Source organism: Rhinopithecus roxellana, chromosome 5, assembly GCF_007565055.1.
Source record: "Rhinopithecus roxellana isolate Shanxi Qingling chromosome 5, ASM756505v1, whole genome shotgun sequence".
In the NCBI taxonomy this organism is placed as follows: Eukaryota; Metazoa; Chordata; class Mammalia; order Primates; family Cercopithecidae; genus Rhinopithecus; species Rhinopithecus roxellana.
The window spans coordinates 114,761,176-114,787,085 of NC_044553.1; the positions used below are offsets into that span (position 1 = coordinate 114,761,176).

A 25,910-nucleotide genomic window follows, 5' to 3' on the forward strand; every position below is an offset into this window, starting at 1 on the left:
GGAAGGAGAGGTTTTTCTGAGGGTGGCCAGAGGGAGCCCTGCTTCTGGATCTCAGAACTGTAAAGACACATGGCCCTGTAGCCCAAATGAGAAGCCACGTTCAATGGGCTGCCCTGGAGGAGGGAGCTCCAGCATTCTGCAGAGTTAACTCATTTCATATCATTTCCCCTGGTCGGTGTCAGAACCCTGGATGAAACCAAAGGCCTGACAACTTCCATGTATGGTGTCCACTCCTGACCCCTTTGGCAGGGCACAGAACTTTTTGGCATCTGCATATCAGGGAGTAAGAGTCCATGGCAGTAAATCAAATCTTTCTAAGATTATTATTTGTTAATGTCTGATACTTGTTTAAGGAAGAATCCTGTGCTGAGTGTGGTGGCATCTGCCTGTAGTCCCAGCATTTTGGGATCCCCAGAGAGGAGGATTTTTTGAGCCCAGGAATTTGAAACTACAGTGAGCTGTGATCACACCACTGCACTCCAGCCTAGGTGACAGGGCAAGACCCAACCCAGTATCTAAAAAAAAAAGGAGGACTCTGTGATAGATGGAATAATAACCCCTAAATATATTCATGTCCTGATCTTCAGTACCCATGAATGTTAGCTTATGTGACAAAAGGGACTTCGCAGATGTGATAAATTAAAGCTCTGGAGATGGGAGATTATCTTGGATTATCTGGGTGGGCCAAATGTGATCACAAGGGTCCTTAAAAGAGGGACATGAGAAGGTCAGAGTCAGAAGAGAATGACGTGATGACAGGGGCAGAGACTGGAGTGATGCACATTAAAGAGGGCGGAAAGGGTCATGAGCCAAGGAACACAGGCAGCCACTCAAATCTGAAAAGGGCAAGGAGCAGATTCTCCTCTAGAGCCTTCATGAGGAACCAGTCCTGTTGACACCTTGATTTATCCCCATTAGACTCATTTCATACTTGTGACTCCCAAGGCTATAAGAGAATAAATTTATGTTGTTTTAAGCCACTAAGTTTATGGTAATTTGTTACTGCAGGATAGGAAATTAATACCAACTCCATGGGAGATGTTTTCTCAAATTTGCCGTTCATCAATTTCACATCTTGAATAAGATACTTCAAAAAAAAAAAAAAGAAAAGAAAAGAAAAGAAAAACCCACAATCTCACTGAATCTGCAGAATCCCAAAACGGTAAACATCTCTAGAAACACTGCAGGCACACAGGATATGCGCAGGGTGAAGGGGCAGGCAAGGGTCAGCTCTTCCTGTGGAGGAGACAGCAGGACAATGTCACCGTAGAAGGTGTTGCTCAGGGCTAATTATAACCATGGTCTTCATCTGTGAACACTGGCAGTGTCTGGGGGCTGAGGCCGGTGCTCCATTGCTCCAGTCAAGATCACAGTGAAAGCCAAGCTGTGTAGGTGGTGTGTGGTTCACAGTGGGAATCCACATGGGAGGTTATTGCTGTCTGTAATTGCATCCTCAAATGGAAGAGAAAGTATCCATAAGCCAGGTCAGCAACCTCAGTGACGAGCCCAACAAATTTAGAGCTCGCCTAAGATCTCTTTATTCCATAAAAGATTGTGGGATTGTTGTGGAGGCAGAATTTGGGGCTATAAATCAAAGGAAGTTCTAAAGTTTGAACTCCTGTCACCCTGCACCATTCTTGAGATGCATTTTCTGCACAGAGTGGAGAGGAAGAGACTGCATTTGGCAAGAGATTGAGTGGAGTGATGGGAGGGAGAGAATGGAGAGAAAACGGAGGGGTTAGGCGCAGACCCCAAGTTCAGGGGCTCTAATTACAGCGGGAAAGAGACTGGCAATTGCTAGGAGAGGTAGCAGAACTGGAAAAGGTCTTTTGTTTGTTAGTTTTTTAAGGATAGGAAGGTCTAGAGAAGTTTGAAGATAGTATATAAGGAGCCCAAATGAAGGAAGAAATGAAATTACTAGTGCAGGGAGTCCAGGGCCTTAAGGATATGGAAAGGGGTGGGACTGGGGGGTCAGTGCACAAGTGGGGAGAGCATCCTCTCCACCAACACCAGAGGGAGGGCAGGGGATGGTGAGGAGCTCCGTATAGAGTCAGATGGAGGCCCTTCTTCCCTGCTCCACGTGGTACCATGGAGGCATCCAGAGCCAGGCCACAGTGGTGGATGCAGAAGCTCCAATCTGGCTCTTTCTGGAGCCCCAGGCTGTAGATACATACTCTGCATGAGGCTGAGGTAAGCAGAATAGGGATTTGCCTGCTTTAACAGATTATGAATTTGCACTGTTCTAAAGCAGGGGCTTTAAAGACAGAGGGGATCTGTTTTATCTCCCTAACATTGGCAATCTACGGTATCATCCAGAGACCAGGTTTCTTCTCTCCCATTGCTCTGCCGTCTTTGGGGCATGATTCTTACCTGCATGGGCGAGGCTAGCCCAACAGCCCCCAGGAAAGAGCAAGAGGAGGGCAGTCTGGAGGTGGCACTTACCACTTCCCACATCTTACGGCCACACCTAACTGCAAGGAGGCTGAGAAATGTCATTCCCTTGGGTGGCCCTGTGTCAAGCTAAAATGCGGGAGTCTAGGACTGAAAAGCAGAAGAGGAGACAAATATTAGGGGACAATCAGCCATTTCTGCTAAGGGCTTCAGACCTAAGCCTGTGTAGCTGTGAGATCTGGCTCTGCATGCAGGCATGTGACTTCACCTCCCTGACCTTCATCCCTCTGTAACATGAGACCACTGTGCACACCAGTCATGGTGATGAGTAAGCAACAGCCATGGAAGCACCTGGCATGGGCCTGGAACTCAGTGGGCATGCAGTACCTGCTGTTGTTTACCTTCCTCCCTTTCTGCCCTAGGGAAACCAATGTACCTGCACATCGGGGAGGAGATAGATGGCGTGGACATGCGGGCGGAGGTTGGGCTTCTGAGCCGGAACATAATAGTGATGGGGGAGATGGAGGACAAATGCTACCCCTACAGAAACCACATCTGCAATTTCTTTGACTTCGATACCTTTGGGGGCCACATCAAGGTATGTATCAGTCTGGCAGAATCTTTCAACCCAACCAGGAGAGTTCCCATGATGTCAGCCTCTAGGCGGGGCTTCTTGGTAGGGATGAGGGTCGGGGAACAGGAGGTGGGATCAAGGGGAGGGCGCCTTCTGGAAGTTTGAGAAGTCTTATGTATTATCCATTGGTGTGCAGCTCCCCCTACAAATATTTGGGAATAAGAGAGATGACGGAGCTAACTCGACAACAAACAGCTCTCTGCCATGTGGTACACATCACACTGTTTCAACATTGCCTTCATTCCTTGTCTTCATTATTTCATGACTACTTCATTATTACTTCATTATTGCCCTGATCACTTCCTAAAATAACTAGCATTGAACTTGCAAAAGGTCACATTTACGATAGATCCATTACCATATAGATAAAACAATAAGCAGGTGAGAGGAACTAGAAGTTGTAGCATTGGCTGGGCGTGGTGGCTCATACCTGTAATCCCAGCACTTTGGGGAGCCGAGGTGGGTGGATCACCTGAGGTCAGGAGTTCAAGACCAGCCTGGCCAGCATGGTGAAACCCCATCTCTACTAAAAATACAAAAATTATCTGGGCTGGTGGTGGGCACCTGTAATCCCAGCTACTCGGAGGCTGAGACAGGAGAATTGCTTGAACCCAGGAGGCAGAGGTTCAGTTAGCTGAGATCGCGCCACTGCACTCCAGCCTGGTGACAGAGTGAGACTCTGTCTCAAAACAAAAACAACAACAATAACAAAAAGAAGAAGTTGTAGCATATCATTTACCTGTGAATTTCCTGGTTAGAGTCAAGACAAAGAAGAGACATAGTGAGCTGCAGGGTTCTTACCGCACAATATAGAAAAACGATACTAGTTTATTGGTGCTGACGTTTTCCTAGTATTAAGCTCAAAGAGGAATTTCTTTTATATCACAATGCAAAGTGCCTTTCCAGGCATATTGTATTGCTTAAGATACCCAAAATTTCTTCATGTGGTAATTGGTTTCAATGCCGATAGCATAATATTACCTCAGAGTTTTGCGAAGACAGTTCTCTTAAAGCTAATATCATGCACTTTAAGGATAAGACTTTTTGGTAGTGGAACTGAAGAGACAAATGGAGTGAAACTTACAGCATTCACAATGGGGGCCCTACTGGCAGCATTTTATGTGAGATAGTTCTTTTTCACATAGGCCTGTATTATAGGATTTCTATCATCCCTGGCCCCTACTAATTCAATGCTAGCAGTGCTCCCCAGTCATTATCACCATGAAAAACACTTCATATATCCAGTCATCTCCTGGGTATAGGGTGGGGCAGAGGCGACAATACTGTCCTCAGTTGAGAAACTCATTAGTGAAACTAAAGCAGAAATAACAGGTCTATGTTACACAAGCTGCTATAGCCCCCTTTCCAATCCTGAGAGCAGTCTGTGAGTGATCAGGGGACTCTTTCCCACTGAGCTCAAACTAGCCTTCAGAGTCATTCTCAACACAACTCTCCAGGGCAGCCACTGCTGGAGTTGACACTCCAGTTGACACCTATTTTTGGAAGAAATGGTTAGCATGCCAAGATTATCCTTCTCTAGTAGAGGTTAGCTGAGCCTGACCTTTGACAGGAATCATTTTCAGACTGCTTTCATGGTGAGCACCTGGAGGGCAGGAATTCCGTGTCATCAAGTGGTTTTCTTGAGCCCGAAAGGAATGACTCTAGGCATATCATGAAGCGAGTGTGTGGCATTCCCTCCACTCACACACATGCCACCAGAACATGGGCTCATGAAGATTCCAGAGTCAGTGTTCCCTTTCCCTCTGCTAGGAGAAGGTCTTAGGTGGGAGACAATGGCAAAAGCTCTTGCTGCTCCATAGTTCACTGTAACCTGGATTCCCCATGTTCATAGGGCATGCTTTTTGCTAACCCACTCCTCCAGATTATCTCAGAGTTATCCTTTGCTCCTAACACTTGATGGTTTGGGAGACAGGAAAGGAGGGTCAAAGTGAACCCCAACTATAGAATAGCCCTTCAGAACATCTCATTTCCAAGCACGCAATTTCCTCACAATGTCCTCTGTCATTAGCAGCTCCTTGTCTGTCTTCCACAGTATAAGAAGGGCCAGGCATTCTAACCCATTTGCAGAGAATATCTTTGATTTACTGAGTACTGGGTGGGGACTGACAAAGAACAATGCCTCTGCATCTTCAGAATATGGGCACTAGCCAGGGAAATCCCAAAGCATCTCATGGGCTCCTCTGACTCTTGGTTCTCCTCTCCTAGTTTGCTCTGGGATTTAAGGCAGCACACCTGGAGGGCATGGAGCTGAAGCATATGGGACAGCAGCTGATGGGTCAGTACCCGATTCACTTCCACCTGGCCGGTGATGTAGATGAAAGGGGAGGCTATAACCCACCCACATACATCAGGGACCTCTCCATCCATCATACATTCTCTCGCTGCGTCACAGTCCATGGCTCCAATGGCTTGTTGGTAAGCACCTCCTTCCCTCAGGGAACACTGGGGATGGGCCATGGATGGTTAGCACTGGAGGGGTGTTTGGATGTAGACACTTAATCCAGGGCCTTTGGGGGTTGAACCATCCTTAGCTCAGGTTTTAGAATGATATCAACTGGGAGCAGATCACCAACCAAACAGGAAGGAGAAAATAGAGGTTTGTCCTTACCAAAGGTACCAAGCAGAGATGGGAGAGTGATTACTTTGTGGTGGTTTCTAGGAGTCCAGTTTTTTCTGTGCTTCACTGGCATAACATGAAATCTGGAGATCATTCCGCCGCCACATAGCATGACAGCTCTGCTAACTGCAGACAGGGGGGTCATGCCAAGACTTGGCTGTGGTATCTACCCAATACCCAACAGATTTGAGATGGTGACAACAATGGGCTTTTTTTCTTCTGTTGAACCAAGTGTTCCTTCAGAGCAAGTGCTGCTGGGAGAAATACTCTCATTAGCAAATTGGCATGTGTATCAGAGGCTTGTCTTGATTTCCAGAGATAATTTTTTTATACTAAACTGACCTTTCTCTAAGTGAACTACATTTCTATCCTCTATAAACTTTAACACTGGACATCACAAAATGGCACCCTGCTAGCTGAATCTAGCAACCAGATGTGTTTTGTTTGGCTTATACTGTGTTTAGAGAAACATTTGAACATTTTTACACTAAATTGATAATTTTACACTAAATTGGACTTTCTTTAAATGAACTACACTTTATATCCTCTATAAACTTTAAAACTGGATGTCACAAAATGACACCCTTCAAGCTGAATCCAGCTATACGATGCGTTTTGTTTGGCTTAAATAGTGCCAAGAAACATTTGAATTAGTTTCCATCATTTAAAAATTAAGAGATTCTACATAAAAATATGGATTCCTGTCTTCTTTTGAAAAGTAGGATGAGTTGGCAATGCCTGTCCTGCCTCCCTGCAAGGCAACAATGGCTTGGAGCAGAGTCGAGGCTGCTGCCACTAAGACAGGTGTGCATTCTCCAGTGTGCAGCAGGCCTATCATGGCTGTTACAATTACTGTAAATCCCCCAGGCCAGTGCCACTCCTTTCACTGCCTGCTGGCCCCTGTGGGCATTTGTGTTTGTAACCCCTGCTTTAAACCAAGCAGAGCAAGCCTCACCAACAGGCATATGGTTATGGGAAAATAAGGAGGCTGTCTGTGTGACACTGGTGTGGTTCTATTCAATGTACTCTTTTATTATAAAGAGTGTCTGTTGTTTCTGTGTTTTAAATGCTCTGATTTAAAACCTCCCACTGAATAAAGAGAAGAGATCCTCAGCTTTGGAGCCCAGTCTAGGAGGGCCTGGGTTCAAGGGCTTGATCCACAGATTGTGAGCTGTAGGACCTTGGGCAAGTAGCTTAACTTCTCTGAACCTCAGCTTCCTGCTCAGTCAAGTAAAAAAACAACACCAAACATAGGGCTATTGTGAGGATGAATGAGATGCAGGTAGGTTTAATGTGGAGGTACTGTCCACACATGAAGGCTGATTCTCCCCAGCAGGTGGTAGAGGACTGTGCTGGAGCCATTGCTGGAAGCTATATGAATTTTTTCTGGCTCAAGGAAAAAAGAAAGGAGAATGTTTTCTGGCTAAAGCTGAAAGACATCAAGATTTACAATAAATTTAGAATGTCAGGGATGAGCATGGGCTCTGGAGCCAGACTTCCTGGGTTGCAACTGGAGTTCTGCCACTTACAAGCCGTGTGATCTTGGGCCAGTCATTTTACCACTCTATGCTTCTGTAAAATGGAGAGGATGGCACTGCTTACCCTACATGGTTGCTTCTAGGATTAAGCAAGCAGAGAACACGGAAAGCATGGAGCCCAGTGTGTGGCCCACATTTTACCTTGGGTGCAGGCCTTAGGTCTGTCCTGTTCCCTCGTGTGATTTGCAGAACCAGTGCAATGGATGCAATCACACCTTTCTCACACAGGGTGGTGATGGCGGTCAGGATACATGGTGAAGAGACCAATGTAGAATTGGTTAGGAAAGATAACAGGCCTCACTGAGTCTTTGGAGCTTTGCTTGTTCTAAGCATTTTCGTTGAAGTTCTATTCGTAAATTTAGCTTAAATTCACCTACATTCAACTTTATTAAAAAGAAAGATATTAAGATTACCAGAAGCCTGTGATTACAGATCTGGAGCAGTTTGAATGGAAGCTCTTGTGAATCTCAGGGAAAATACACCACACACACACACACACACACACACACACACACACACACCCTGGAGTGTGGATGTGTGGCTGTGCTTTCTCACGCACTTGCTGTGTGACTGCTGGCAAGCTACTTAACCAGGCAGGTCTTCAGTTTCCTCACACGTGCTGTGGAGAATGTGATGGCTTCCTCTCAGGGTGGTTCAGTTAGAAAATACCTGTGAAATGTTTTTGGCTGTCTTTGGAATAGCAAACCTTTCTCAGAGCGCTGAGCCCAGGTCTCAGCTGCAGCAATGGACTCAAAAAGGGGGAAGTGGCACAAGAATTACTGGTGGCAGGGGCAGAGGACTTGGGCACTCTAGGACACCCAGCAGGGCAGTATTGAGAGTGAGCATCCCAGCAGGGCTGCAGCCTGGGAGAGGCTGGGAGAGGCTGGGAGAGCTGGGAGAGGCTGGGAAAGATGGCATAGGCCTTGAGCCAGGAGTGTGAGTTCATGAAGATAGGCTGGGGGAGTGAGAAATGTGTGGGGCAAGAGGGAAGGCAGCAGATCGGGGGTAACCCACAGGGCTGTATCTGGAGCAGCCACGTGGGTCACTTATACACACAGTGGAGGTGGACTCTTGGAGCCAGAGCCTTGGACAACCTCTCAGAACCAGAAGACCCTTGCTGCCCTGTATGCCAAAGTCTCCCTCCAGCCTGGCTCTTAGGGATGCCAGCTGCCAAACTGGCAGGGCCATTGTCCAGACATTAGGTGGCCGAGGTACCAGTTTACAGCCTGGTCCTGGTGGCCACGTAGGACTCCAGCCTCACTCAGCTCAGGACTGAGCTTGATGGCCAAGCTGGTGGGTTAGGAGTTGAAGTCTGCAGCCCTTGAGGCCTTCCCAAGGTAAAACCAAATTGTCCTGGCTTAGAAGCTAGATGAAGTGCAGGCCTCTAACTCTCTAAGCCAGACAGACAGCAGGGTAATGGAGCATATTCCAGTGTCCTTCCCTAAGATCTCCAAGAGCCATCCCCCACATGGGAATTGGGTTTTATGGATTGGCACCTCACCCTGTAAATGCTCCGCCACTGGGGCAGAGATTTCCACATTCGGAGATGCTGCCTTGGGAACTGGATGATCTCCATAGGTATTTTACATTTGCTTCCCTCATTTTGGCTTGAAGGATTTACTCACGCCTGACTATGTTTGGAAAGACGTTTTTAGCTGATGGGACAAAAGGAGGCCAAATACAGACCAAGATGAGATCGTGATTTGGAATGCAGAGGCCACTCAGTAGCATCAGAGAAGCCTTTTTCCTAACACCATCCCTGATCTGAAGGAGGAAGATTCCAGACAAGCAGATACTGGCTTGGGAGAAAGAAGGGTTTCTAGGTGTGCAGAGCTGAGAGTGCCTTAAAGCCTGGCCCTGGGCTGATCCTACAGTGTCCTGGAAGCCCCTTGCTCATGAGCTCCTCTCTCCCTGCTGCCTGTAGACAGGCTCTGATATCCTTTATCCTCAGAGGACAGCTTCCTTCATCCCTAATTCTCCCTTGGGCAGCCACCTTTGCTCTTTCCCTTTCTTCACCACCAACTCTTGGTAAGGGTGGCCTGAAATTCCACCAACTCCTGCTTCTTACTCCTGTCCTGACACAAATGTGGGCTTCTCAACTTTTGCTCTCTCTGAGCCTTGGTGATGGTTCTCAAGATGTCATTCAAAATGTCACCACCAAGCTCAGCAAACCCACTGCTGTCTCTCCTTCTTCATTCAACTCCTAACTCTTTCTTGATATAGCAGTTATTATGGGCTTCAGTAGAACATTGAGGTAAAAGAGCATAGAGTCACAGAGACCTGTGTTTTCATCTGCCAGTGTGGCCTTGTGGGACTGATGGAAATTTTCTGGGACTCAGTTCCTTCCTGTGTGAAGTGAGGATGATGATAGAACTAACTTCAATGGGTCTTTAGGAGGATTAAACCAGACAATGTATATGATATAGTCAGCAATGATATTAAATAGTATTACTTATCAAATAGTATCACTGTGTGCCTCTGTATCTAACTGTGTTCTGTGTAAACATCTTTGATTTTGTAAGATAGTAGCAAGTATCCAAACAAACAAAAAGAGACTGGCCTCTGTAGTTAAAAGACCTTGGCAAACACTGCATACATGTCTTCTTTCCCTGTTTTGGAAATTCATGATGAGTGCTAGCAGAGCAAAGGCTTGCAATAAAAACACACGCTTAGCTTTGGTTATCCTAGCGATGCCTAAACTCATTCGCATCTCGCAAAGCTGGTGTTCTATAACACAGTTTGGAAAATGCTTCTCACTGTATTGATATTGCCAATGGTGTCTTTCTTGAAATGCAATGGTTAGCACCAAAGCTGCAGGATGCAGGCAGATGTGGGGTGCAGTCTGCCTTCAAAGGAAGGCTCTATGTATATGTAGGCTGGATAGTGGGGGTGGGGGATGCAAAATGGGCCCCCACTTCATCTTAACATGTGTTTCTCAACTCTGAGGCAGGACATAGGGGGAATCACCTTCCTGTTTTTCCTGGAGGAAATGAATCCATTCCAGTACTTTCGTGGAAGCACAAAATGGCTTCAGTATGGATTCTGCTTGTTTCCTCCTCCCTTTCCTTTTTAAGGCAGAGAATGGAAGAAGAAACCATGCCCTTTCCTTTCCTTCTTTTCCTCCTTGTGCATTGCTCAAAATGTTCTATCATTGACATAAATGCTCCCAATAGCCACAAGATGCTTGAAACCAGGATGTCCCCAACAGGCTGCTACATGTGGCCTTGCAGGTTGTGCCCTGCACTGCTCCAGGGGTGCCATCTATATGGACTGCAGCCAGTCCCCAAGTGCCCCAGCCCCAGGGACACATCCTCCCTCTGGCATCCTATGAAAGATGGCTGAGCCCTCTGTGTATCTGGCAGGAAATCCAGTGCCCTCTCTCCTCAACTCACAGCTCTGGAATTTGTGGGAGAGGCTTCGGTTTTTCCTGGTTACCTCCCTCTTTCAGTTTCTTGAATTCACATTCTCACTCACTTCTTGATTCATGTAGCTGCTCTCAACTTGGAACTGCTCAACAGGCTCACCTTTCCTGCTACCTAGACAGAACTGATTTATCAAGACAGGAGGATTGCAATAAAGAGTTTAATTCATGCAGAGCTGGCTGTATGGGAGACTGCAGATTTATTATTACTCAAATTAGTCTCCCCCAAAATGGGGGGAACAGGGTTTTAGGGATAATTTGATGATTAGGGGGTGGGAAAGGGGGAGTGCTGATTAGTCAGGTTGGATATGGAATCACAGGGAGTCCAAGCTGTCCTCTTGTGCTGAGTCAGTTCCCGGTGGGGGCCGCAAGGTCAGATAAACCAGTTTATCAATCTGGGAGGCACTAGCTGATCCATTTAGTGCGGAATCTCAAAAATATCTCAAGCACTAACCTTAGGGTTTACAATAGCGATGTTGTCCCCAGGAGAAGTTGGGGAGGCTTAGAATCTTGTGGCCTCTAGCTGCATGACTCCTAAACCATAATTTCTAATCTCGTGGCTAATTTGTTAGTCCTACAAAAGCAGTTTAGTCCCCCCGTAAGACTGGGGTTTGTTTTGGGAAGGGGCTGTTATCGTTTTTGTTTCAAAGTTAAACTATAAACTAAGTTCCTCCCAAAGTCAGTTTGGCCTACGCCCAGGAATGACCAGGGACAACTTGGAGTTAGAAGCAAGATGGAGTTGGTTAGGTCAGATCCCTTTCTCTGTCATAATTTTCTAACTCTTGTCATTGCTGCAAAGGCAGTTTCAATCTCTCCTTTCCATATGAACCCAAATATGAAACCCAGACTCTTGTCCTTGATTTCCCCAAAAGTTTCACTGGCCCAGGGCTTTTACTGGTGGATTGGGGTAAGAGATGCAGAGGGAGAGGGAGTACACTAGAGATCAGCACCGAAACCAACAGTAAGAGATGGAGTAACAGGTCCCTCTATAGACCAAACGCTTCCCTCTAGGTTACTGCCTCCCCACCCCCAACCAGGTTGTTGAGTTCTTGTCCCCTCCTCTTCATTCTCCCATCCTCCTCCCCATCTCTTCTGGGCTGCCTTAGAAACTCATTCCTTTCCTTGTTAGGCAGAGTAATTTGGTTGTCCAGGTTTTTCCTTCCACCCGGTTTTAATTTGCATATTCAAAAACTCATTAAGACACTCACAAACAAATGACCCACACTCTACTCTATGGCAATCTTCTTTTCAGCAGTTCAAAAAGAAATTAAAAAAAAAAAATGGCAGAAGATTGGAAATTCCAGTCTTCTTTATAACATGGTTGTATTTGTTGTTGAGTTTCTCAATCACATAAATCATATCACACCCCCCTAGAAGGCAGAAACAAGTAAAGTTCACTTCTATCTGTATTTGTTTTAAACAGCAGTTTCTTTTACTTGCTGTATACAGGTTGATGGTGGAAATTATTACATATAGATATGTCCTGATTTGCACAGAATGGCCCATTTTAGACCTGTTGTCCCAGCTTAACTACTAATCACACCTCCTTCACTTCAAACGTGTCCTGGTTTAGACCATAAACCAAATAAAATGGTCACACCCTCCCCCGCCACTGAAGCAGTCCCTGCTGGCCCTTTCCAGCTCTGTGTCAGGCAGAGCACAGGAATTTTCTCCTTCACAATCCTCTGCCTGGACCACACCTAACAACAATTGAAGACTTAAAACAGTGTTCAGGAATTGCTTTCACAACTGCCAACCAACAGCAGGGAGGAATATATCCAGAACAAAGGGAAAATACAATTTATGCAAAAGAATGGGGGGAGAACTTACATATTACTTCTGGTTGGCATACATAGGGACTGAATGGCCACTTGTGAATCTATATGCATGTTTGTTTATGCAGCTACTGTTGATGTATCTGCTATCTATCTATCTCTATCTATCTATGTATCTATCTATCTATCCATCCATCCATCTATCTATGTCTATCATCCCAAGCTATGTCACAGTTTAAATATTTAACTCTGGGTAATGTTCTAAGGAAGAACAATCCCAGAATGTTAGAGCTGGAAGAAACTTTAGATGTCATCCTATCACACAGGGACACTTACACAAGTCACACACAGCAAGTTTGTGGCTGAGTAAAGACCTGAACTTGTGTCTTCTACCCCCACCCCAGGGCTGTCCTCGGCCTTATCATGCTTCCCTCTTGATTCTGTGTGCCGTCCTCACCCCACTCCTAATCAGAAGAAAGAAATGCAGCCCAAAGTGAGAGCGTCTTTTTCTTTCTGGCATTGTTGAGTATTGATTAACACACAGGTTATGGACTCAGACAGATGGGGAATCAAGTCCCAATTCAGTCCTTGCAAGAGAAGTGATGTGGGGCAACTTTCTAAGTCTGTGTCACTTATGGAATCGTAGTTGTGATGAGGTTTAAATAAGATAACATGTAAAAACATTTAGTATCCAATAAAAAGTGTTCATTTTTCTTCCTTTCAATGAGGGTTTTTCTCTCAGGAGTTAGTTTCTTTCTCTGGCATTTTTTAGAATAAGAATGTACCTAACTCATTATTTACTCCTATTCAGAGAAAGACTACCCAAAGTATGATCCACACAGCAGGGTAAATGGGTTCCTAAGATTTCGAAAGAGCTATAGGCAGGAGGAAGGAGGCAGGAGGCAAGAGGCTTGAGTTTGATCACAGGTGCAGAATGAGGTTGCTGAGCATCCTGGGACACTCCACGTCCCTTCTCTGGGCCTTGGGATCCTCCTCTGTAAAGTTGAAGGCATTACACTTGACCTCAGATGTTCTTGCCTTTTTCTCCCATGCTTGTCTGTCCAGGCTATTTATAACAAACTTTTTGAGCTTAATAGGAGAAAGGAAAGCAGTCCCATTGGCTGACCTTGATATTGATTGACTTATTAAACAGGTGAGTAGGATTCAAGATCACACCCTTGCCTATTACTAAAGATGAAGGGAAGGATGTTTATTCAGAAGAACAGAGAGCCTGCCTGGAACAGAGCGTTCTCCCTTATGGAGTGAGTGGACACAGAAAACCATGCTTCCAGCCTTGACCTTCTACATATGGCTTATGTGACCTTTGGCAAATCACTTACCTTCTCTGAGTCTCGTTTTCCTCATCTCTAAAAAAAATAAAAATTGAATAGAGGATGGTGTGAGATTTCAGCAAGATTAAAAGGTATAAGAGGCCAGTCCAGTGCTGGGATATGGAGTGTGGTTTGAGGATGCTTTTAAAGGATGGCTGCCTGGGAGCTGGGGAGTAGGCGGCTATTATATGAAAGACCCTGGGCCGGGTGCAGTGGCTCAGGCCTGTAATTGTAGCACTTTGGGAGGCCAAGGCAGAAGGATTGCTTGAGCCCAGGAGTTTGAGACCACCCTGGGCAACATGGTGAAAGCCCATCTCCACCAAAAATACAAAAATTAGTCATTCGTGGTGGTGAACGCTTGTAGTCCCAGCTCCCCGGGGGACTGAGGTGGGAGAATGGTTTGAGCCCAGGGGGCAGAGGCTGTAGTGAGCCGAGATCACACCACTGCACTCCAGCCTGGGCAACAGAGCCAGACCTTGTCTCAAAAAAAAAAAAAAAAAAAAAAGCCTGGAAGGAACTGTGGTGTCTACATCAGGGCCTCTCAATCAGGGATGATTCTGTCACCCTTCCTCCCTTCTACCCAATGGAATATTTGGCAATGGATGTCTGGAGACATTTTTGGTTGTCACAACTGAAGAGGTTTTCCTGGCATCTAGTAGGTAGAGGCCAGGGAGGCTGCTAAACATCCTGCAATGCATAGGACAACCTCTCGAAATGTTCACAGTGCCAGGGGTGGAAGGTAGAGGGTTGTTGCTGGTTGGTATGTGGATTTTCCGGTGCTTGGCATGGTGGCAGGTACTGAATATGTATGTGTTGAATTGATGTCATCAGGAAGCAGGAACTCCCTTGGTGGATGACATCATTGGGCAGTCTGTACCCAGGGGTGGGGATGAAGGGTGTAAGATAAGGGAGGCATTTCTTGCCATTGCCCCACTGTGTAACAGGCCACCTTGCAAGGAAGTGAGCATCTCTCTGGAGTGTCTGAGCAGAAGTAGGGTACCTGTTTGCCAATTATGCTTGGGAACAGAGTCTGGGGATTGGACAGGGAGGCGGGGCCCAGGCTAGAGGCCCTCTGAAGACCTGAGTTCTGAGATTGATGAGTTTAGAGATTCAGACCCAGAAGGGGCTTCAGAGATCATGGAATTCAAGTCCTTCATTTTTGCAGTGGAAAAAAAGTGACTGAAGAGAAGATAGGAGTCTTGTCTGAGATCCCCATGCTGCTTGGATGTGCTGCTGAAACTACATCCCTGGTTATCTCAGTATCCATGCAAATATTCTTTCTGCTTTCCCCACTAACTGTGTATTCCAAAAAGGAAACCAAAGAGCTGGAGTTTGCAGCACTTTCTAGTTCTGAACCCAGGTGTTGCACTTGTGGCTTGATATGCATCTTGGGCTAACAAGCTGGCTTGGATCTCTGGATGAGGGTACAATAAGGAGAATCTATACTGGTCTTAATAAAAAGCACACTGCCCCAGCTCAGGTGCTGCTCCTAGATGAAGTTCCCTCGTCCACCCTTCCTCAGTGGGATCTCCTCTGTGGAGTCCCTCCATGGTAAGTCCTTGTACGCAGGGCACTCAGCCGTGTGCTCCATCGGAGTGGGTGTGCATGGCCCAGCCCATGGCCTCCTCTTGGATTCACCTTCTCACATATGATATCTTGCCCCCTTTCCTACCCTATAGAGCCTCACCACCCCCAACTCCTCCAGCTGGAAAGGACTTTTAAAAGTCACCATCCCTGGCACAGCGCAGTGGCTCTTGCCTATACTCCCGGCACTTTGGGAACCCAAGGCAGGTGGACCACGAATCAGATTGAGACCAGCTTGGCCAACATGGTGAAACCAGGTCTCTACTAAAAACACACAAAAAATTAGCTGGGTGTGGTGGTGCACGCCTATATTCCCAGCTACTCAGGAGGCTGAGACAGGAGAATCGCTTGAACCCTGGAGGCGGAGCTTGCAGTGAGCCAAGATTGCACCACTGCACTCCAGTCTGGGCAACAGAGCGAGACTGCATCTCAAAAAAAAAAAAAAACAAAAAAAAGTCACCATCCCACCCCATGTCCCACTTTCCCCAGGCCTCTCACTTGTGTCCTACTCATCTCCAAACCCCCAATGCTCCTCCCAGGGCCCAGTGTATGGCTGAGACTATTTAGTGTTTGTTGAATGAATGAATGAGCACATGAGACTATTTAGTGTTTACTGAATGAATGAATGGGCACATGAATAACTGGATGCTTGGTGAAACATCCCTGTCTTGACCCCTGCAGACCAAGGACGTTGTGGGCTATAACTCTTTGGGCCACTGCTTCTTCACGGAAGATGGGCCAGAGGAACGCAACACTTTTGACCACTGTCTTGGCCTCCTTGTCAAGTCCGGAACCCTCCTCCCCTCAGACCGTGACAGCAAGATGTGCAAGATGATCACAGAGGACTCCTATCCAGGGTACATCCCCAAGCCCAGGCAAGACTGCAAGTAAGTGCCTGGATCCTTCTCTGTGTGCTGGGGGGAAGGGGTGTGCATGTGTGAGCATGTGTTCACTCAGCTCAGCCCAGCACCAGACTTCTGCACTTCGGGGCTCTGAGCAGCTTGGGCCTCACAGCCCTTAACCACCTACTGCTCCAGCTTCCTGCAGAGCAGGTGGGAGGGTGTCTTCTCTCTTCTCCCTTCTCAGTTTGCCTCACGTGCATTTTTCTTGCCCAAAGAGGACCCTTGTTCTCATCTGTGGGGCTTCTCTTTATCCACACAGTGCTCTTTGATGAGAGGAAGTGGCTGTCACCTCAGCTGCCATGGAGGCCCCAACCACATGGACCCTTTTCTAGATATTAGAGAGAGAGACAGAGAGACGGGATGATATCTCTCTGCAGCCAGCCTTCCAAGTGCAGTGCCCCCCCCTTAGAAAGGACTACTTTCCTGGGTTCTTCTGACCTACAAGTATTTTAGAGCCAATCTCAGACATCACTTGCACACTGCTTCTATTTTCAAGACCCATGCTCTTTTTAATTTCTGAACATTTTAAGTGCTTAAACGAGCACCACACTTGAATTAGAAAACTGGATTTCAGAACAACAAGTCAATTATTTCTCAGATCTCTGATAAGAGACTCTCAGGCCTCCCAGCATTTTGGGAGGCTGAGGTGGGCGGATCACGAAGTCAGGAGATTGAGACCATCCTGGCTGACATAGTGAAACCCCGTCTCTACTAAAAATACAAAAAAAAAAAAAATTAGCCGGGCGTGGTGGTGGGTGCCTGTGGTCCCAGCTACTCGGGACGCTGAAGCAGAATTGCGTGAACCCGGAGATGGAGGTTGCAGTGAGCTGAGATTGCGCCACTGCACTCCAGCCTGGGTGACAGAGCGAGACTCTGTCTCAAAAAAAATAAAAAAATAAAAAAATAAAATAAAAAATAAAAAAAAGAGCCTCTCAGGCCAATATCAGAGTGCCCGACCTGCACCTGCCGTGTGGCAGGATGACTCCTGGTGGCCTTTATCTGACCTCAGGTATCTCTGCCCTCCCTGCAGTGCTGTGTCCACCTTCTGGATGGCCAATCCCAACAACAACCTCATAAACTGTGCTGCTGCAGGATCTGAGGTGAGCAGAAGTATCCCTTCTTTGGCAGAAAGTGAGGGTAGGGACTGGAGTCCGGGAGACAGCCCCTGAGGCTTACCTTGAAGTATCTGTGCTCTGAGCCCTAAGCCCAGATATCCATGCAGACAGGCTTAGCTGCAGTGAAGAGGAAAACAACAGACTGGGGGTGGTGGGGCAGGGGGTGTCCTTTGGACTTGGTTTTAAAGGACAGTCCTGTCACTTCATAATACACTGGTGACCATAGTTAGTGAACACTGAATGCTTTATGTATAATAAATCATATTAGAATCCCATGATTTTAGCTTAGAATGGTACCTGATGTATCAGTGTTATAAGTTCACATAATTTGATTTTTGTAAGAACCCAGTGACGCAGGTACTATTATTATCCCCATCTGATGGGGGAGGAAGCTAAGGCTAGGAGAGCTGACATGCCCAGGGGCACACACACAGCTGGGAGGTGGCGGCCACAGCATTCCATCCACACAGTCCTGCTCTCACCCACCCATTCATGCTTCTGGCCTTCCTTGGGACCCTGACCTTGACCTGGAACTTAGCTTCCTTATCTGTAGAATGAAGGGGAAAGCAGACAATGAAATCCCCCTGTGTGTCAGGAAGAGGAGTTTAAGCCCGCAGTGATTGAAATGCAACAGTTCTGAGCCTGTCTGATAGAGTAGGAACCCATGATGGGCTTCAACTCTCATGGTAGGCTCTACTTGTCACTGTTTTCCCTCCAGACTGGACCACACGGAGGTGTGTTGGGGGTGGGCATCGAGGGCTGGTGTGGGTGATGGCACTAGATACTAGACCCACCTCCAGTGTGGGCTGCATGGCCACCTTGCCCAGGAACTCTCTGAGGCTGAACGCTGTGGCTTTTCCCTTGTGTCCTTCCCCAACAGGAAACTGGATTTTGGTTTATTTTTCACCATGTACCAACGGGCCCCTCCGTGGGAATGTACTCCCCAGGTTATTCAGAGCACATTCCACTGGGAAAATTCTATAACAACAGAGCACATTCCAACTACCGGGTAAGTCTTTCCAGACTGCGCCTCTCTGGCCAGCCTCTTGGTCCCCTTCCTAGGCCTGCAGATGATTAGAGCCGGGACAACCAGTTGGCAACAGCTGGGAACAACTGCATGCTTAACGCTGGTCTCAAAGAAAATGGAGCAGCCTTGTGAGGCCTCCCAGGCCATTGGCCACATTCTTCACACAAATTTCCTGTGGTGGTTCCTGCACGGGCATGGACTTAGCATATGGCCAGAGCCAAAAGGAACAAGTTGTACCTTCACTCATGCTGACGAGGGGAGAGCTTCTCTTGGTGGCCCCTGAGCTGGGCACCTGAATTTGGTTTGCAGTTCACTTGGTGGGTCTGGGTGTAGTCTCAACCATGAAAAGTTAGGCCTGATCCGTAAGCTGAAGGAAATCAAGACGTGGCTCTGAAGGAAGGTGGAGGCAGCATTGGCATCCTCTTTGCTGTTCGCTCTTGTCTTGTTTCTTGGGAAATGAATGGGTTGCTGCATCTGTACAGAGCTAAGCGGGCAGGTGGGACACAAAGTCCTCAGTCATCTTCATTTGCTCATCAATATGTCCTAAGCACCTGCTTTTGTGTCCAGCACCAAGCTAGGCACTGGGGGGCAGAGGGCATACCAAGATGACTGGGATCTCAAGTCTGTCAAGGACCTCCCAGTAAGGACAGCAGTCAAGACCAGAGTCGTGGGGCATAGGAATGGAGCTTGGAGCATGGCTGAGACCAGAGACGCTGTTTGTGGGGGCAGAGGTGGTCTCAAGGATGCCAGGGCAGTGCACAGGCAGACTCCCAAATGCCTAGGCTGGTGTTCTGGCCCAATCCCTAATGATACCAATGAAGAAAAATTGATGTTCCTCAAGGGAAACAGATACATTCAGAGTCAAAAAGTAAAAAGATTTGTAAAAGCCCAACCAGAGAGAAGACCAAAATGAAGAGATACAGTCTCAGAATAGATCTGTGCTTACACCTAGGAGATGGGACGGGGCAAGGGGCAAGCAATTGCAGGGTGGGGCAAGGGGTGAGCAGTTGCAGAGTGGAACAGCAGAAAGAGAAGAAGAGTCCCCAGGGAGTGTCATATCCCAGGAACTAGGAAAGAGGGTAGTGTCATCGGGCAGTGAGCAGAGGTGTGGAGGACAACAGTCTCACCTTGACAGAGGAGAATTAGTGCAGGGTATCAGAGAGGGCATTTGAGAGGCTGACATGGCCCTCAGAGAGCTGTCTCCATACAAAGGCAGGTGCAGGGGGCATGCTGCTGTTGGTGGAGGGGGAACAGTGGAGAGAATGTGTTGGCTGCTTGTCAAGAAACCCCCCACTCCCACCCCTTGGGAAGGCTTCATGAGCAGAGAGGTGGGCCACATAGAACCTAGCAGGTGTGGAGAGGCTGGAAAGGGGAGGAGTGCATGCAGGTGAATGGTTTCTAACAAGCAGGCATGCAAGGGCTTATGGGTGGGGCGGGGGTGGGTCTTGAGGAAGGTGGCAAGTCTCATTCTCTGAGGCAGGGACAGAAGGAGTGAAGAGGAGCCTCCAGCTGGATGATTCAATTGTCTAAGCTAAGGAGGAGGTCCCGCCCTTGGTGTTCATGCCCAGTAAGCCTTGACTCCACATCCACAGTGAGAGGGACCTGTTCCAGGAGGCTTCACCTGGGGTCTCTTATTGGGTCCTCATAACCATCCTGTGACATAGGTGTTACTAGCACATTTTGCAGATGATATCACTGAGGATAAGGAGGTGAAGGGACTTGCCCAGTCAGTTAGTGGGAGTAGAGCTGCAAGTCAACCCCACATCATCTGACTCACATCACTGCTGCTGAATTATAAGCCAGAGGGAGAATGACATGGCCATAGTGCCCTCCAGTTATCTAAAGAAGAGAAATCTGAGTTTGAGCATTCACAAGAGGCCAAGAGAATCCAGAAAGGAATGAAGACTGAATGGTGGCCTCCCTGGGCAGCATCACTTAGCTGCCTTGATTTCTCCCTACCCCATGGCTAACAAAGTGGACATATTTGGAGTCAAACAAGAAAGCCAGATTCTCTCTTCAAGACAGACAGGAGCTAAAATGAGACTGTGGGAAGGTCACTGTCCCCTGTCCAAGGTAAAGATGGGACTTAGGTTCAGCATTTGCTTTAAATCACAGCAGATAAATTTCCTACGAGTGTACACCTGTTGTTCTTGACTTGGGGCCTGGGCTGTCCAAAGCAGTATGGGTTCTGCACATGGACTTTGCCATTTGGCCTTGGACAAGATACATAATCTCTCTAGACCTCACTTTCCACATATGCTCCTCAAAGAGGTCAAATATTCCAGATTTGGTCTTAGCAATGCAGAATAAGGCAGCATCTTCACCTACCTTACTGTAGATCCTCTACTTCTGTTGATGCAGCCTGAGAACAGAGCCAGTTTTCCCGGAGCATTCAGAAGTACGCAGTGAGGCTGAGTGTGAGAAGATGCCTTTAGCCCACAGTAGAAGTTAATGTGTCCCTGAATATCTCTTCCCTGCAGGCTGGCATGATCATAGACAACGGAGTCAAAACCACTGAAGCATCTGCCAAGGACAAGCGGCCCTTCCTCTCGATCATCTCTGCCAGGTAATCAGCCATTGGGAAGACACAGTCCATGGTGACCTTGCACTCCAGTTCCTGCCTCCCTCTCCTTCAATCACTCATTCATTCCCTGAGCATCTGTTGAGCCCTTGCTTTGTGCTGGGCATTGAGTTATTTGCTGGGGGTACAATGGTGAAAATCTGAGCAGAGTAAAGTCTGAATTAGGATTCCAGCTCCAGTAGCCAAAGGAAGATAGAAATTCCCAGAGGTTTCTAGATCCCTCAGCAAAGTGAATAGCTGGTAAGTCAGCAGAAATGAGCAGGGCCACAGTAGGTTGGGCCAGGATGAAAAGATAAAGAGAATAGAATGGAAGAATTTTACCATCAATTTAATGGGAAAGAACATGCAGGTCATGCCTATAAATAAACCTACTGTTCAGCTGAAAGCCAGGAGCAACTTTTAAAAGGTGCTTTAAAAACCTCAAGGTAATTAGCAAAACCAATCTCCTTTAAAGAGAAAAGTTGCTTGGTCTCCATCAAAAGTGGGTAATATGGTAACATGATAGTGCACTATGTTTTGTAGCTAAGAAGTGCTCAGAAAAGGCACTAGTTCAAGGTGACCTGCCAGTTAGTGGGAGAGCTGGGTATCTCCAGACTCTTCTCCTGGGCCACGAGGACTGTGTCGCATGCCCTTGTGGGAATGGCTGTCTGAACTTTCCTCTGTGCTTTGACCCACTTGGGGGCAGGTTCTTCAGTATGTGAGGAGCCTGCATGAGCTGATGGAGGAGTGACCTCTTGCTTCTGTGATGAACTCAGAAAGTTCATTCCAGAGCCCAGGAAATGCAAATGGGTTTCTGTTTAGTCAGTGCCTTCCTGGGCACTGTGAGTAGAGAGAGGCTTACAGAGCCCAGAAGCAGAGGCGTGCCCCCAAAACCACCACCTGTGCCCTCCCCATGGTGTGCTGCAGATACAGCCCTCACCAGGATGCTGACCCGCTGAAGCCTCGGGAGCCAGCCATCATCAGGCACTTCACTGCCTACAAGAACCAGGACCACGGGGCCTGGCTGCGCGGTGGGGATGTGTGGCTGGACAGCTGCCGGTGAGTCAGAGCGGCGTGTGGCTTTGGCACAAAGGGGGCATGGCGCATCTTCCCCCAGCACCCCACAGAGGGAGGAGAGCAAAGCAGAGAGGGGAAGCCAGACACACTGACGTTTGGCCTTCTGGTCCCCCAGCCAGGCAGGGGCACAGAATGGTAGCAGGCAGTGGCCAAAAAGCAGCAGCAACAAAGAAAAAATCAGAAAAAGCAAAACCTAAAAGCAGCATATTGGCTTCAGCCCACAGCGCCAGGTGCTGCGGGTTATGATTTGCTTCCAAATAATCATTGGTCTTGGCTCTCTCAAGGTCACACGGCCCATCAGCTAAGGGAGGGAAGAAGAAAGAAGCCAGAATATTCTGGGCACTTACTGTGTGGAAGCCTTGGTTGCATTTCTTTCTTACCATGTTTCTCAAACATATAAATTACAATCTCCATTTTAGAGATGATAAACTGAGTTTCAGTTAGTGAATTTCCCAAGGTCATGCAGTTAGCTAGTGTTTGAACTGGAACTTGGAGCTACAGTTCACTGGACTCCAAGACCCAAATGAAAAAGGCAGGGAACGCTGAGCTCTCATATGAAGTCCCTATATAAGTGACTGGCACATGCCAAGGACCAGAAGGCACAGTCAGCAGAGCTGGGATTTGTTTCCAGGGAGTATTGTGAAATGTATCCTTGTCTGCCTTTTGTGTTAAAAATGGGAAATCAGAAACCCTATTAGGAAATAAACATATTTCTCTATTTTTTGTGACCAAGTAAAGGAGAAATAAAGGTGAAAGGGAACAAGAGAAATTGAAAAGTATGTGAGCAGAAAAACAGAGACACAGCATTGACAGAGAGAGAAGAGAGAGAGGGAGGGAGAGAAAGGCTGCTCAGATATGCAGAGATCTGGGGAGAAACTGACTTAACAATGGAACCCCAGGAAGATGCATGAGAGACAGAGAAGGGGAGGTGCAAAGGCTTTCGGGTCTCCCAGCCAGGCAGGGGCATAGAATGGCAGCAGGCAGTGGCCAAAAATAAACAATAAATTTTTTTTTTTTTAAAAGTCAAAAAAACAAAACCTAAAAACAGACGCAGAGAGACTGAGGGAGCCTTCCTTTTTTTTTTTTTTTCTTTGAGATGGAGTCTCACTCTGTCACCCAGGCTGGAGTGCAATGGTGCAATCTCAGCTCACTGCAACCTCTGCTTCCTGGGTTCAAGCAATTCTCCTGCTTCAGCCTCCTGAGTTGCTGGGATTACAGGCATGCGACACCACGCCCAGCTAATTTTTGTATTTTTAGTAGAGATGGGGTTTCACCACATTGGTCAGGCTGCTCTCAAACTCCTGACCTTGTGATTCGCCCACCTCGGCCTCCCAAAGTGCTGGGATTACAGGTGTGAGTCACTTTGCCAGGCCGAGGGGACTTCATTTTGCACAGGACAAAAGAAGTCATTGGTTTTAAGAAGAAGGGAGGGGAAAGAAGAGAGCTGATTCTGGGTTTCTGAAGGGCATTTAGGGGAAGGGGACAGGGTTGTTCTGATTGGCTCTAGAAGGCAAAAGTGATAGGCAAGGAGCAGGTTTCAGCTCTGGAGAAGGAAAACCGTTCCTACCATATGAGACACCAGTCTATGCGATAAGCTGCCAGGCTCCTTATCCCTAGAGCAGACCCTAGAGCATCCTTGGGAGGGGCACTATGCAGAAGGTGGGTGGAAGCCTTGGGTTGAAGAGAAACTAGATGGTGTCAATGCCAAAATTCTTCGTAATATCCAAAGTTCGGTAAATCTCTTGGTTCTGGTTGTGGGCATTTCAGAGTTTAGGTCCTTAAAGAGACGGTGAATGCCAGATTTAGGGCAGTAAGAAAAATTGCGAAGACCCCTCCTGCCAAAGTGGGTGTGTCTTTTAATCCCCCACCAGACTCATTCCAAGGTAGCCTAGGATCTGGCTGGCACCAAGGCTGTGGTCCTATGCGTGGACAAGGTTGGTGCAATAGGGGCTAACAGAAGATAGGGATCCCTACAAGGATTGGAAGAATGAGGGGACCAGGAGCCGAGCACTGGGGGACAGAAGCAATGACGAAAAGCCATGGAGGGGTCTGGGAGACAAGACTCAGGAAGTTTTGGAAAATAAATGGAGTAGACAGTGCCCTAATGATGGGACTGGAATGATTCATTTGAACTAAATGTGCTTCAGAAAAAGAAAAATGTCCGTGTGTCTGAAAGAGGGTGAGCAGAGTATGAAAAAGTACATTGGGAATTAGAGAGCATGCGGGCCACTGGGACCAGCCTGGTGCAGCTGATGTGGATTCACCAGGCCCTTGAGCTTGGATCTATGAAGGATATAAAGCCATGGAAATTTTAGGGAGCAGAAAGGTTGGTGAGAATGGCACTTTGAGATGAGTCTGGTAGGGTGGACAGGACAGGTGGAAGGAGCAGAGGCATGGAGACCAGTTAAATCTACCCCTGGGACACAGGAAGTGAAGGCGGCCACTGTATTTGGCCCTAGAGTCTGTGGTAGCACGGACCCAAGGCTCAGCTCTGGATTCTGTGTAGTCCCTTGGCCCTCGCAATCAGACACCCCCCAGGAGCATGCTCATCTGACCCCTAAAAAGGGCAGAGGTGAAAAGGAGCTAACGAGATGGTTCCAGCACAATTGCAAAATGACTTCCTGCCCTTCTCAGGGCCCGCATCTGCCTGACTTCCCGGAAACTTGAAAAGTAGCTATTGTTGCCTCTCTCTATGGCTGAAACAGCAGTGAAGATGGTAAAAGAAAAAAAATAGAAGTGCATTCACATACTCCACCTTTCCCTGGTGCTGGTCCTGACAGCGGAAGGCCCTTCAAGTTCTCCTGATCCAACCTCAAACTAAGCCCTGGAATCACAGAGGATAGGGCTGGAGAGGGAGGCTCATGGACCCCAGTCTGCATGCTGTCAATGCCGTTGAACATGGAGAGCCACAGAGGTCACCGTTTTCTCTCTAGAGTCAGAGTTGGAGTGGGAGGGGACCCAGAACATCCCCTTCCTGTGTAGAACAGGAGAGCCACAACTCCCAGAGCACATGTCTGCTTACATAGAGACTCCTTCCTCTGCACGGTATTCAGTTTGACTCCAAGGGCAGGGAAGTGTCCTTCTCTCCACGACTCCACTGAATGTGAAGCTAGGACATGCTCTGACTATCTATCTGCTCTTGTCCACAGGTTTGCTGACAATGGCATCGGCCTAACTCTGGCCAGGTAAGGGCAACTGTCATTGTATTTGGACCTCTGTGGAATCTTGTCTCTGGACATCTCACCTTAAACATCTTCTCTCTACAGTGGTGGAACTTTCCCATATGACGACGGCTCCAAGCAAGAGATAAAGAACAGCTTGTTTGTTGGCGAGAGCGGCAACGTGGGGACAGAAATGATGGACAATAGGATCTGGGGCCCCGGTGGCTTGGACCATAGTGGAAGGACCCTCCCTATAGGCCAGTAGGTTTGCAACCATGTAGCTCCTTGTTCTGAGTGGCTTAACCTAAGTGGCTGTGTTGGAAGGGAAAAACTTAATGGGTAGTTTCTACCTGTTGACTCTGAATTCTTCTGTCCTCTACCAGCCAGAGGAATCATTGAGCTGACTGAGACTAACAATTAAGGGATGAAATCTGGAATGGGGAGAGAGAAGTCAAAAAATAGTGTGGAATATGAGTCAACAGGGTAATGTGGCCATCAAAATGCGTAATGTGTTCCTGGACTACGTTAATGGGAATTTAATGTCTGGGATCAGGGATCATGAGTCCTTTTCTCTGACAGCACACTCACTTGGAGTGTTGCATCCACTCCTGAGGATGGGAGAGCGATAGAGTCTGGCCAAAGCACACTTAAAGGAGAATAACCAGGAGGGTGACAAAAGCTGAAGCCATGTCACATGCAGGTTGGGGTCTTCAAACAGGAGACAGGATCATCACTTTGGGGACAACATGGGGGATA

The 25,910-nt window shown here is 47.5% G+C and overlaps 1 protein-coding gene across 1 annotated transcript in view; it reads left to right on the forward strand.

Annotated features, from left to right (window-relative positions):
* CEMIP (cell migration inducing hyaluronidase 1) overlaps positions 1-25,910 on the forward strand; it is a 171,808-nt gene that overhangs the window by 123,806 nt on the left and 22,092 nt on the right. The window contains exons 12-20 of the mRNA XM_010383307.2: positions 2,814-2,989; positions 5,252-5,461; positions 15,994-16,199; positions 17,245-17,314; positions 18,210-18,338; positions 20,837-20,922; positions 21,844-21,975; positions 25,143-25,178; positions 25,260-25,415. Of these exons, the coding sequence (XP_010381609.2) occupies positions 2,814-2,989; positions 5,252-5,461; positions 15,994-16,199; positions 17,245-17,314; positions 18,210-18,338; positions 20,837-20,922; positions 21,844-21,975; positions 25,143-25,178; positions 25,260-25,415 (1,201 nt within the window). The remainder of the gene's footprint in view (positions 1-2,813; positions 2,990-5,251; positions 5,462-15,993; positions 16,200-17,244; positions 17,315-18,209; positions 18,339-20,836; positions 20,923-21,843; positions 21,976-25,142; positions 25,179-25,259; positions 25,416-25,910) is intronic.